The sequence below is a fragment of the Leptosomus discolor genome, chromosome 5 (assembly GCF_034619465.1).
Source record: "Leptosomus discolor isolate bLepDis1 chromosome 5, bLepDis1.hap2, whole genome shotgun sequence".
NCBI lineage: Eukaryota > Metazoa > Chordata > Aves > Leptosomiformes > Leptosomidae > Leptosomus > Leptosomus discolor.
Window position 1 is genome coordinate 64,621,830 of NC_141395.1, and position 15,041 is coordinate 64,636,870.

The following is a 15,041-nucleotide window of genomic DNA, read 5'->3' on the forward strand; positions in this document are numbered from 1 at the left end:
TTAAGATTTTTTATAGTATTATTCATTATATGTCTCTAGATGTACTGAAGAATATTAGTTTAGATTCCAAAAAAAAAAAAAAAAAGCCAACAAAAGCTAAACCAAATCAAAACAAAACAAAACAATGACAGTAAGTTAACATTGTTTGTTAGTTAACCAAAATTAGCATACATACGCTGGAATCACAATTGATACAATTCATGAGTGACTACAGACATCTGCCCCGAAATGAGCTGAATCATATCATGGACTTTTTAAACTATATTGAGAATACACACTTTTATTATAAAGGTAACTTTAGGATATTAAGAATGCTGTACAGATACATAAACAAGGCATACACATGTATTTGTGTGAGTCTCTACCAAACATGTAATTAGTGAATGTGATTATTTGTAATTACCATGTTCAGCAGAATTTACAAATACGATTTTAAATTTGCAAATTAATTCTGTAAGAGTTTATCAATTTTAAAGCTATTAATCATTTAACAGAATCAGCTAAATAAAACAGAAAAATGGAAAATATTTCTACATTTGTAGAAAAGACTTGTTATAAAAATTGTTCAAGCACAACATCAAGCCTTATGGAATTCAGATAATGCCATCATTTGAGCAGTTCAGCTTTAAAAATTCAGTAGCAAAGAATATCTTAATAAATTTTTAAAAAAAATAATAATTAATGTATATAATTTATTTATACGACTTCTGAATAAGAAGAGGAAAGACAGCTTTCTGATTCACTGGCAAATTATTTGGTTTAACATTTATAATGATTGGCTACTCTGTTTCAGTATTCAGCACACTGGCCTTCTTTGTATCCAGAAAGGGGTGCTTGATAAATGTTCTTGCAAGAATTCAGAAAAATCTTGTTACCCACGTATATCTACAATTGCTTTTTTAATTTCTTTATGTCATTGACCAGAACTATTTCCATAATTTAATTAACATTGAAGAGAAAAATATTTATATCTATCAGTTTTACATTTTTAAAGTATTATTTTCATCTTAATGTTCGTCTTTTTCTTGCATTAATAGAAAGAAAACTGAATTTCATGAGCTAGTTTGGATTTGCCATTTATTATAGGAAAACATTTCCATCATCTCTCTTTTTATATTAAAATGTGCGCATTTCTTCCTAGCCGTTTTCTGAACTCCTATCAGCTCTACAGTATTTTTATGGAGATAGTTTTGGAAATATTTCAGGTGAAACTACAAGTTACTCCAAGCAGACTCTGTCCCCAGTCTTTTTATTTTGTTTTCAGTGATTCTTAAATCAATTTGTTAAGTTAATGCCATTAATTTAGAATTCCTGATAAGTATAACTGCAATGAGTCTTCTCCCCCCGCCCCCGGCATTTATTAACCTTACATTTATTTTATCATACAGTTTATCCGTTCATTCATTTAGCTTACTATCTCTCGGGTTCGTCAAAGTTTTCATCTAGTTGTATCTTTTCTAATCAACTGCTAGCATAGAGTTCACTTTCACATCAGTAATGAACATGTTAAAGCAAGATAGAACAAAAGCAAAATTGAAACACTAATTTAATTATATGATCAATTTTTAGCATGCATGTTCACTTTCCTGACAAACTTTTTCTTCTTACGGATTTTTTTAAACTAATAACAAATTCAAGAATTGCACATGAAAATGTCTAAAGTTTTACTGAAAAAAGTTAGCAAGCTTTTCTTTATCCATTAATTCTCTGTAATTTTCACAAAAAATCTAAATTATTTCTCTGTACGGGGCCTAGAGCACTGGATGAATGCTGACATGAAATTCTGATCCATAAAGATGACTGTTTTAACTGTTGTGTTAACACTTTGCCTGGGGTAGAAGAGAGAGATAAGAAAAGTGATAATTTACCTAGAGATTTGACTAGTTGAATGTCTCAGTGATGTACATGTGCTGTTTTCCTAACATGTAGATGAATGTACAGGAGAGCACAATCTGTTATTTCATCAGGTTGCAAAGGAAATAAAGCCGTACTGAGAATAAGTCAGAGAGTAACAATACAAACTGAGAATTTTCAAATGTTGACAGTATGGTTAGTAGTTTTGACCTTTAGTTGACCATTATTATATGCATGGCACAATGACGAAATAGGTGTAAAAGCTAGATTAGATTCAGAAATGTAGACAGTATTTTTTGGTTTTGTCAATACTGGATATTACAGAGAAAAAATTACTAATTCTTAAACATTCTCAGTCTACTGAAAATCCACTGTAGGAATACATTTCCAAGAATCTCTGTACCATGTCAAGCAGATCTATTTCATATCTGGTGAATGTGCTTTCTGTTGCTAGTCTTGTTCTTTTGATTCAGTATGTGGCTCCAGAAATACAGCAAAGGCAGTAGAAGATCGTCCTGGGATGGCTTACTGAGACTCTGAAATTGCTAGTTCATGGATTAGGTATATTGACATAGCTACCATATTATTGTTTATTTTCTGTCTGTAAATTAAAGGTTGCAACACATTTAAGTCACCTTTGCATTAAGCTTCTGGTAAAATCTGTTAAATTTAATTCTAAGAGAAATCAATGAGCTATGAATCTCGTCAAATTCTCAGGAAAACAAAATAACAGATAAGTGTAACTAAAATAAAGAACAAATACATAAACCTATAAACATGTATTAACAAAATGAGGATTATTTTATTTAACTGCATGGCAAATTTCAAGCAACCTAAGCAATCTGATAACCCAAATTACACTGAATTTTAAGCGTTGGAAAAAAAAATAATACTGTTAATCTATTTAATTCAGTCTCTTCCTGTTTAAGGAATTTCCACAAGATATTTATGATTCATTGACTTTTCAAATTTTGAATTTAGTCATGTTCAGGATTACTAGCAGACCAATAAACTGTAAAGTCTATTTACAGCTAATTAATGACACATGACCACCACCAGAAAAATTCATTCTTATTGGTCCTAACCTCTGTGCTTCTTAGAGTCTTAAACATCACTAGCATGTGAACTAGAAACCAGTTGTAGATATCTTGTTCTGACACCTTATTTATTCCCATATGCTTTCTGAAGGATGAAAATGCTAACACCCATCACATGACTGGAAGAATTGTGATCATCCCGTGAACAAAAACACTTTCATCATATGCCAAGTCAGCGTCCATCACTTTGGTCAAATTGTCTCTGTCTACACTGCTAAATGCACCCATTCCTGGAAGAGATCTGTTTCGCAGGCTAAATGGTGAAGTATGGTATCCACCTACCTTGCTCAGAGCTGGCTGTCTAGAGAAACGTGAGCATTTCTATAACAACTACATGGTTTTGGATGTCTATGTGGTGCCCTGTGGTCCAAAAGCATAACTATAACTTTTTCTGTGTCCAAAATATCCAAAATTATTTAAGAACAGTGCTACATCCAGAATACTATCTGTTTTTTGTTGCAGGAAGTTACACAAATGTGCATTTATGAAATGAAGATTAGCGTGATGGTATGACAGTGATTCAGGGTACAAAACAGGCTTTGATTATACATTTCAATAAATGTGCTGTTAGGAAGTCTCTATTGGCAAACGGGACCAAGACTAATGCTGTCTTACCCCTATCGCCTTCTGGAAAAGTATTCTGTACTAAATCATTTTTATATCAAAGAGGTTTTGTTTTAAATAAAACAAAATGGTTCACGTATGAAGAGACCACAGAACGAGTTAAAAATCATGAAACTTGTACTATCAAAGGACAAAGGCACAGGTGAAAGAAAAGAGCTAAGATATGTAACAATGCCCAGGTGTTCGTTATGAACAGTTGTTGAGACAACAGAAGACATATCATGACTCACAGGACTCAATTATGCCTATCAAGAGAATATATGATCAAGAACAGAGACAAATTCAAGTTGGAAGTGATCCTAGGAGGTGTCTAGTCCAGCCTCCTGCTCAATCCTGATGTCAGACCAGCTTGCTCAGGGCTTTAATCAGTTGGATCTTGAAAACCCCCAAGGATGGAGACTGCACATCCTCTTTGGGCAATATGTTTCACTATTCAACATTTTCTTTGCGAAAAGGTTTCACTTATTTCCAGTCTGAAACTCACATATTTCAATTTATGCCTTTTCCTTCCATTTTTCTATTGTAAACCACTGTGAAGAACCTTGTTCCATCCTCTTAATGATCTCACAGTTATTCAAAACTGCTATCAGGTTCTCATGAAGCTGTCTTTTCTTCAGGCCGGAAAGACATGTTTCTCTCACTTTGCACCACTGGATTAGTGCTCCAGCTTCCAACCATCTTGGTGGCCTGCCACCAAACTTCTTCCAGTTTATCTGTCTGTCTTGTATTGTATTCTTGTATTGACAAGCTGAACACAAATACTATGAACAATGGTTGGTTCCCAGTTGAGGTGGTATGTGAAAGTGTATGTGATATCAGAAGCATTAAGGCTTATGGATCAGTTTGGCAGAAAATGCCAAACATGAGCAACAGTAACAGCATGTATAATTTTGAATCCAACAGAAGTGGTCCACAGGAATTTCTACTCTCTGTTTTTTTGAATTTCATAATTATAGCACCTAAATTAAGCAGAAAATTGTCAAAGGCTCAATATTTATGGTGGGGAAATGGCTGATTAAGTAATTCTAGTAGAGACTATCTTTCATTTTCAAGGACAAGAAGAAAGTATGTTGACTGGAAAATAATTTACTCCTTGTGTTCCAGCTTTTCTCTCTCCCCCGCCCCAAACACATGAATGTAAACATTATTTTCTATGTCATGAAAATAAAATAGCAATTTTTTTCATTTATGCTCTGCACATGTTCTTCTTTACTGATAATTTACCAATTCATTGTCGGTATACTTACAGTTCCAGAAATTCATTAGTAAAATTTAACCTATCTTCACAACTGTGCATGCGTTCATTATTATTCTTATGGTTAAAATTTCATCAACTCCAACACAAAAATAACCTTTACTCGTGCATTGTACTGACTCAGCTTGTAAACCCTCTCTTCTGTAGATACATACATAAATGTCACCTATGCATATGCCAAATTCAGATTTTTTGTTATACTAAGGTAAACATAGGAATAGTATGTACATGAAAATTATGATACCGTAACCCACACTGGATAAGGGCAAGCACATAGTCAATCATTAGTTATTATACAATCGGATTCTGAAAGAAACTTATGTTTCACTATTGTACAATTTAGCATAAAAACATAAAATATTTCAAATGCACACTGATACAGATATTTTCATGTATAAACCTTTCTATATAGCTTATACTCTCAAATAAATTTAAAAAAATACAGACACTTAAGTAACTGTCCTACTTTTCGGAGATTTTGTGGTTGCTTTAACAGTTCTCAATAGAATTGAAAATCAAGACATTTAGGAAGAATTCAGCTCAGACAATATTAGCCACTAAAAGTTAAGTTTGTGGTCAAAGCTACCTATGTAGGCTACCTCTACAGTGAGTGGAGAGTGTTAGGAACCACCAGGAAGTATTTCCTCTCAGTCATCTTACCTACCATTTTACAATCAGAACAACTGTTCTGAGGATATTCTGAGGATATGGTTCTCTACTCTTAACTTACACAGGAAGCCCAGGTTGACTGCATTCCTATACACGGACCTAGCTTTATGAAATATCTCTGATCTAAGCGCTATAACCACATTTACACAATTTTGTAATACAGATATCACTTGGAAGCTTGCATTTACAAAAAAAGTGTCAATTATTAGGCATCTGAACTGGCAAACGCGGATTTAAATTTATACCCAGTTTTCCTAACTTATTAATGAAAATAAGAGGAGTAAGCATTGTGCCCTCAATTTGAAATGCTTTCAAGTATAGCCTATGGAGTTCTAATGCTAAATATATTAAGAAAAGATTAAATAAATTTGACTAAGGAGATATGGAGAATATGAAAGTACGTTAGAAAATACGAGGTGTATTACCATGCTTTTCCATGCTGTAAATCTGCAAATCCATGGACAATGACTACACATACAAGCAAATGAAAGCAGCTGACCACGTACCCACACACCTTGGCAGAGGTGCACTCCATACTCGTCGGCCACCACCAAGACAAATAATCTCTGAAGCTCCTTCTAAACGATATCCAGATGAACAGGAGAATGTCAGAATATCTCCCACTCCAAAACTAAATCCTATTCTGTTACCAAATTGTGGGATTCCGGGATCTTCACAAGGTTCAAGATTATACTCTGAGAACAAGAGAGCAAGTCAGATTGTATGAGTGAGAACAACAAGTTTTCTATCATTCATATTTGTAATCTTGATATCTAGTAATTTCTGTATATATCCACCTGATTATCAATACAGATTTCAGATTTAACAACAAAATGAATGCGTGAATGTTAAATTGGCAATTATACTACATTAAAAAAAAATAAGACTAATGAATACATTAACAATGTCATAACACAACATGCTTTATCACTCTTGTAAGAGCCATAAATGTCCCAGGTACATAAGACAAATGAAAACAATGGCACAGCATAAAAGACAGAATAATTGACATTTGAGCTTATCTGGAATTTCACTAACTGAAATTAAACCACTTCTGTTTCTTCCCCTCACTTGTAATGTGTCTTACAGTTTACGGCCATCTTATTTATCATGTAGCAGAAATGTCTCTACAGAGGCACAGAGGTTTGCTTGTTTTGAAATTGTTGTGCTTAGGAAAACACTTATATATATGATTCAGTATATGTATTCCTCAAAATCACTTAAATTGTAAACTTTTTTTTTCCTTTTTATATAAAATACTGAAAAAATCTTTTTCAGGAGCCAGGTATCACATATATTTCCTTACCAGAGAAAGAAATATTAAATCCTTCATACGATATTGAAAAATCTGAAATAAAGCGCAACTGAGCCCTGAAATTTCCATAGAGACCAGCATTGATTGGTGAAGGAAGCTCTGAGCCAGTTAGACGTGCTAATGGCTGTGTGAAACTGCCATTCTCTGTTATTAGTAAGTAGTCATGATGATCCTCCAAATGAAAGGTGTAGAAGGTGAACTGCACTCCTATTAGAAAAAGTAGAATTAGATTTACATATCACACTGTTAACATCGATGTAATTAAGCCAAGAATTAAATTCATGCATTTCATTATGAATCATGGTTCAGAAAATGAAGATATCCACTTTTTTCTAAAAATTAGTATCTTTCCTGATTTTAGTATTAATATATTGTTGCAGCAGGTTTTTTTGTTTGGACACTACCTTCCAGTTTTGCCTTTAGCTGCAAAATATGAATGCTTGATTTATTGAATTCAAAAGACATATGCTTTCATTTTTATGTAAAATCCAATGATGCACTATATATGTTCAAAATTACAAACTTTTTATGGCAGAATGGCAAAGGTAAACCTTATTTCTTAGAGTCACCAATGTCCTTGTATAGCAGCAGTGAAAGGAAAGGTCATAAAATACATGACATTATATTCTAATAGCATACATATTAACAGCAACACTTCCTCCCCAAAAAAAGGGAGGTCTCTTAATAAGATCCAGCATATGTCAATGGTGTGGTTTTTTGCAAACCATCAGATATAAATCACACATCTAGAAAGGAAGATATAACTTGGAACACAATAGCAATAAAAAGACTTAAAGGTCAAGACAGACAATTAAATTACTTTTTCTGCACTTCTATAACAAGATTTAGACTATGATCTTTGGGTAGAATGCACAGAAAAGCCAAGAAAAAGAAACAGAAGATGACATTAGCCAGCTTAAGTGATTATTGAGACCTGTAGTGTAATAGCATTTTCGGTTTTATCATGTAAGTTATAAACCAATGACTCAAGTTCTGTAAAATATATCTAATGATGTAATGCTTAGAGACATACATTCATGTGATTGAAGATTAAGGTAGTGTATGAAGATTAATGATCTTTGGGTTCTCTCATGGACAACAGATTTTTAATAGTAGACATAATTTAATCAAAAAGCAAACAAATACTTCCCCTTCCTACTTCCTCCTCCCCTCCCCCCTAGAACTTGCCAATCAGGGTAACAAAATCCAAGACTGAAGCTGGATATACTGTGCTTGACTCAGCTGTCTAAACATAGGAAGGAACCTCATTCCTCTTTAGGTGTTGGACCTTTTCTAGACTGCACATGCACCTTTAGAAGTTCTCGGTACAATTCTCACTCAGTGCTTTTACAATGTATTGGATCCCTGAGGTTGTCTTAAATTACATTAGACATTTATGTTAATGCAATTCAATCACACTTAGTAAATACAGCTGTAAGGCTATCAGGAATGTAAGGACACTTGGTTTCCGAGGTCATAGTCAAGCACATTTCACTATAGAAAGCAAAGACAAAAAATGAGGGAAGCAATAAATTATATACACACATACACAAGCTTTAATGAGTAGGATCTGGTATCTATTCTGGATTTTAAAAATTCTACACTTAATAATTACATGAGCAAAACCATTCATCTGCTTTGAGCATCGTATTTATTCTCCTAGAATTTGTGACAATAAATTGGAAAAAATCACAAACTGAATTTTGAAATCGAGGTTAAGTTACACATATTTTGAGTTAATGTATATAAATTTAGCTTTGGGATTTATAAACTCTTAAATGGTTTAACGTTTTATCATATTTTTACATAGGAGACTGTGGATCTGACATGAAAAGAGCTCTTAAGAGAAAAAAGTGATATAAGCAGAATGAGGCTGAAATTCAGGCTCTATTTATTGCATTTACTGTACTACCAATTAATTTTGACCCTTTTAATGCATGCATATAAACCTCAACAACAAAATCAGAAATGCCAAAGAAAATTTTATGGTGGTAACCCAAAATAATGGAATTCCTGTGAATCATAGCTGAGCTTCAGAGTATTGTTCAAACACCAAACTCAAGGTTTAACTCAAGGGAATGTTTCAATCAAATTTCCAGATTGCCATGACATTTCTAAGCAAAACCCCAAGGTATATCCCAGCAGTAACTGTACAATTTCATTTTTTTTCAGAAAATATTCTAATCATATTAATATATGCTGTGTGACAGATTGTGTCTTCTCCAGAGAAGAGTTTAAAAAGATATGTTCAGGTAAAATTTTTGTCATTCTGACTCACATGTCCCTTTCTTTATAAATGGAATATTTAAAATCTGAAATGAAGACAGGAAAACATAACACTTTAATGTCGCTTCTCAATATTACAATGCAGACTGTTGGGGGATGGGTAAATTAACTGTTCTATTAGTAAATGTCTTAAAATATACCATTGATATTCCACAAATTTCACTTCACTATATACTGAATTGCATGCTAACCACAGACAAAATATAATGATTATTGTCATAACAGATGCTTCCTTTCCTTTTCATAAACAAAACCAATTACTAGACATATTAAGTATATTTAAAGTGCAGGTTTCATTCTTTAGTTAACAAATTAAAAAAAAAAATAATACCAAGTTTTAATGGACATTTAAGAATCATAATGCTGGTCCACATGAACAGAAATGAAAAATCATTCCAGAGTTCTAGAAGTTTAGATACACTGGAACAATATTTTTTTATTTTTATATATATATATATATATATATATATATATATATATATATATATATATATTTATATTGAAGATTATAGAATCACAGAATCATTAATGTTGGAAAAGACCTCTAAGATCAAGTCCAGCCATCAACCCAACACCACCATGCCCACTAAACCATGTCTCAAAATGGTTCCTAGACTAGAAACGGTTCCTAGAAACAGTTCCTAAGACAGTATATGTGAACACAGAAACTGTTTTTCTCAGTAATACAACATATCCAGATGTAAAATACAAATCTTAACCAAACATATCCATTTAATCGCCTGGTATTATGTAATAGCAGTATGAAGTTGCAACATAAAGATATGTATTTAAAAAAAATACTCCACAGCATTCTGGAGCTACAAGTTATAGACATTTTCTTGGCAGTCTGATATTAACCTACCAAATTTTGACAAGGAAAAATAGGCTAAGAAAAATTTAATTATTTTTTTAAAATCATGTCACTAGTTAATGGCTAGTAGAAGATACTCTTTGAGATTCTGAAGTTGAAATTATATTAGACATGAAGCAGAACAGAAAATGAGATTTCTAGAACAAAGTTTTTCTCCCTCACTTTAAAATAACCCAAGTATGTGTATGGGATTAATTAACTACCTAAAACTTAGTCACTCAGTCTCCCCATGGACAATTCACCTGGGAACTCTATAAACGCCTTGGACATTAGATGATAGAGACAAATAGGCACTTTCAGAAAATGGTTCATTCCATCTTCTTTAGATACTTTTTCAGGGTGAGATGACTCATATCCTGAAGATATATATATTTGTTAATTAAATACAGAAGTGGTCTAATGAACTTGCTTACTTAGACATAAAACTTTACTGTTTTAAGTTTAAAGTTAAATTAGGTAAGCCTGTGATTTACTGTCATCAAAGGAGAGCTATCTTCCTCATGCAGTACTACAGGAAGAGCTTAAAGTATTAATAGCTTTGTGTCAACAAGAACAAAATATGAGAAGTTCATACAGTATTTTCTATTTCCTACTCACAGCAAATCCTCAGTCTTAATTGTTTCCAGAAGATCTTTGAGCAGCGTGAATCAAAATGCCCAAGTCAAATTACAACATTGCATTCATATTTGATGTTTTCCCATAATAACATTTCCATAAGATAATAGAAAACTTATTGACACAAAAAAGAATGTTCTTGTACCAATATATGTATGTGTGTATATATAAGCATCAGTGTATATGGTTTATAAATCTGTATGTTTATGCTATTACTTTCTTTCCCAGTATATTTTATTTCTTTTTTTTTTTTTTTTCCTCGGGAGTCTCATTATATGTGGTGTTTTTTTTCCCAATAGCCTCACATAAAATGTAATCACATTGAGAATATCAGCTTTTATTTATCCCAACTTGTAAGTAATTCTTTAGCTGAGGTTTCAAGAAAAAAGATAAATCACAAAAATTCTATTTAATTTTCTAAAAATAAAATAAATATTTTGCAAGTACTTTCTTCCAGAATTACATTTTTAATTTAAGAAAAATGAGTGTTAATAAAATGTCTTTCAAGAATCCTGAAAAATATAGCTTAATCCTGTTTACTGTAGAATTTACATAATTTTCAGTCACATATTACTGCACAAAGCTAAACTCTTATCCATCTCTGCTACTTCTCTTCAACACCCAGTTTATAAAGCTTGGGCTGGTTATCCAATGGCTTTTCGGATAGGGTGCAAACTAAATGACTAAAAGGCTAACAGTTTTCTTATACTTTCTATCTGTCTTTGTCACTTATCCAGAGGAACAGTTATATTCTTCCCACATCCTTTCTCCTTTGCAAAGGATCCACAGTACCTTATATTCCTGCAACTCTAAAAGCCATGTATCATACCTAGAGGTAACAAGGGCAAGTGTAGCATCAGAGGTAGGCTCAGTAGTTTCAGAATGCCTTTTCACTCTACATACAAGCAAATTATATTGACACAATGGCATCATTTAGTAGTAAAAAGTGACTATGAAATAGCTGGAGCAATAATTTTGAGAGATACACTGCCATTTTAACACTTTAAGGAGTTTTAAATGGGACATGCACTCAGAGTGATTTAAAATCTAGATAAGGAGCTATTGTACTATTTGAACAAAATAGAACAAGGGAATCACAGATCAGACAATTCTCTGTGAGGGAAGTCTTATTTTTATGTTATCATTAACTCTTTCTTAGAGGAATACATCATCAATGTACTTTGTCACATTTTTCATGCTCACAGAGAAAATTGATGAAATTCAGAATTGAACTTGCCTTCCTTCTCTCATTCTTTTTCTGTATTCTTTCTAGTGTTACAGATGCAATTCTCCTTTTTGTGTTCTTAACACAAAATAATATTCACTTTATATTCAATTTCTCTTACGACACCCATCTCTATTTCTCTCCTTCCCTTAACATTAAAATGTTATGCTTTTCTAGCTCTTCCCACTCATAATGCAAGTGTACTATGCAGTCACTCCCATATTTAAAATAAAATACCAACAAAATCTAGAAGTTTTACCCATCTCTTCTCATTCAGTCCCAAAACTTTTCACCTGAAAGTGACTAGGACAAACTATTTCAAGGAAATTTTGCTACCTGGAAATCCAAACTTCCATTTGTGTCCTAAGCATTTTCTAACTTCTCCTGCATGTCTTGTATTTCTTGGAAACAACTCCTACTAAGATACTTTCTCAGATAAAAGTTAAAACCAGTATTACAACTTTATCCTGAAATCTGCATTCAACAAATAACTTTTTCCTTAAAAGTCTCCGGTTTCTCAGCTACTGTGATCAATCATTATATAATATATATTATATAACATATTCTTTCTTATAATTTATTCTTTCTTACCTCTCTAAATGTTCTCTTATTGGGATCCATTATTTATTCTTTTTCCCTCTACATTTATTTCTAAACCATATTGTTTTTCTAATCCACAAATGTGTATTAAACTGCTACTTATATGCTGCCACCCTGAAAATGTGTCTTGGTAAGGTGAAAAAGTTTCTTTTCTTCAAAATAATAGGACTTTTCTTTCTGACATTTCCTTGTTGACAGCTAGTCATAATGTAAAATCTAGTATAATAAGCAATCTTTTAAACAACTTCCTTCTCATTAATTTAATTCCCTTTTCATGCCATATTATGAATAAGATCTTCACCTAAGTCTTCAGATTTTTCTGTTCATGTCAAGTCTAAATATCAATGACTACTTCCAGCTAATATCTCTCTCTAAGATACAGAAAAAGCATTCATCCTCTTTCACTTGTCAAATTAATGTTCACACATCCAACTATCTGTTACTTGGACTAACTTTTAGGGACTTTCTGTTCTGTGGAAAGCATTAGGGCCTAGTCCACTTCTGGAATTCTAGGAATTACTACAGTGAAAAAAAAAAAAAAATCAGCAGTCCAATTCATAGTTCATTGCTGCGAACCTAGATCTACATGTGTAGCACAGAATACTGGACTTATATATCAAAAGGATTTATTTACCTTTTCCATGGGTAACATCCACAGTCCATGTACAATTCAGTGAATTTGGATACAGATCAGGATAACCAGGGGATAAAATTGTTCCACTAGGTCCTCTAACATCTCCACCACATAATGCTAGAAATAACAAAGAAAATAATTAATATAAAGAGAGGAAATATAAGACAATTTAAAAAAAATATATACAAAAAACCAACAACCAACTTCTGGTTTAAAAACAACTTAAAAATATTTGGTGAAATGATTTAGCAATTCCATATATAACTACAGCCTATTTTGACACAATATACAACCAATGAAGAATTAACACGTGTTTTAATAGGTACTAAGAAAATTAAAAGCGAGTTTCCTTAGTTGTTTTTTCACATTGTCTTGAGACTCTGTGAAAGTCATAAGTTCAGCAGGAAGATGAAGGCAGAAGAAGATATGGAGACAAACAATATCGCTTTAGCCAGAAGCTAAGTCTGGAATGTTAAAATGGCATGGAGTGAATCTTGCTGTTGAAGGATTACTGACTGAAAATATTATTGCAGGGAAGCATGACATGCTTTCTTGTGTCTAATTATTGGACATGCATCTATAGCTGTAATGCAAGTGATAATGACAATTGCCAATATAAGTATCAATAGTGATTTTGTAAAACTAATCAGTAATGAAGTAATATAAAAATTAAATAACAGCTTGAATTAATACAAAATACAAAAATCAAATCATTACAACTCTGGGCATAAATATCTTCACAACTCACCATTACATTTTAATTGTGAATTTTCCATTCCAGAGCTTTTGAAATACTAAACTAATTGAGTAATTTTTACTAAAGAAGAGGCTCTTATACCTTAGAATTATCTTTTATCAATGACAGTGATTAAAACTCAGTAGCAAGTAAAGTTACTACATCATAGTTCTCTGAATATAGATTATCGCAGAAGACATGCATTATAAACCAAGTAAGTATGTCTACTGTTTTTTTTTTTTTCTTCAAGATTAAACACATTTATCCTTTTTATTTTTCTTACCTTAACTATATGCATTATCAGAATCATTTTGTAGAAATCTTCCAGGGTATAAAAAAAAACCCAACCCAGTAAACTGTTACTGTCACCAGATTTAAGTCAAATACAGACTGTTTTAGGACAGTTGATTTCAGTTCTTCATATGAGCAGCTCTTCCAAAGTAATTAACACAAACTCTCCCTTTTCAGCCTTAACTAGTCAAACTTTCAACCAGTGTCCTTTCAGAGTTCTTATTAGTGTCAACCATAGTTTCTTTGAGCCTGCACCGTAACCTAAGCCAGTATTCAGCACCTCGATTTTTAATATTAAGGTTTTCTCTTTAGCAGATGCTAAAGCTGTTGAAAGGCAGTTTGGGAGACAGGTAAATGGCAGTTTCTTGTCTGCAATTCCAGTTGATACAACTACCAATGCCTCTTCCTCTTGTTGTATAAGCTGTTGCTCACCTATTGCTCATGTCTGTGCTTCCCAGCCAGCTGCCACACCAGCAAGGGTGAGTTCTACTCTTTCTGTAGCATAGCACTTAACAGTATGGATTGTAAAGGTGGTACAAGTTTGGCCTTTCAGTATATGAACAGTGCTCAAACAATAGCTTCCTAATTCTTCAGGAGAATGGTGTGAGTAAATTGTTACATGTTGCCATTTATTCTACCATATCTTGATATTTATTCTACTTTTGACAATTTCTGCTAAACATTGATAGGGTAAATCAAGAATGTTATACCTGTCTTTGCTTTTGCTATTAATGCTGTATTTGAGAATGAGTATGTTGACCAGTCCTGATTTTCTGCTTATAGAAGTACATTCAAAACTCATTTGAGGACAAGTCATACAGAGAATTGAGGGCATATCCAGAATGTATCTTCTGTCTTACCCTGTACCTAAGCAGACTCAAGGAAATGCATGTATTTTTTTCAGACATTTCAGTAGCACTGTGAAATGTTTTCATAAAGATCAATAACTTCATGATTAGGTTTCTGCAT

At 32.7% G+C, this 15,041-nt stretch overlaps 1 protein-coding gene across 3 annotated transcripts in view; it reads right to left on the reverse strand.

The window, feature by feature from the left end:
* CSMD3 (CUB and Sushi multiple domains 3) overlaps nucleotides 1–15,041 on the reverse strand; it is a 697,991-nt gene that overhangs the window by 251,898 nt on the left and 431,052 nt on the right. For all 3 annotated transcript variants that reach the window (XM_086465685.1, XM_086465684.1, XM_086465682.1), the window contains 3 exons: nucleotides 13,046–13,162; nucleotides 6,806–7,021; nucleotides 6,006–6,194 (listed from right to left, as the gene is read on the reverse strand). In XM_086465685.1, coding sequence (XP_086321811.1) covers nucleotides 6,006–6,194; nucleotides 6,806–7,021; nucleotides 13,046–13,162 — 522 coding nt within the window. The remainder of the gene's footprint in view (nucleotides 1–6,005; nucleotides 6,195–6,805; nucleotides 7,022–13,045; nucleotides 13,163–15,041) is intronic.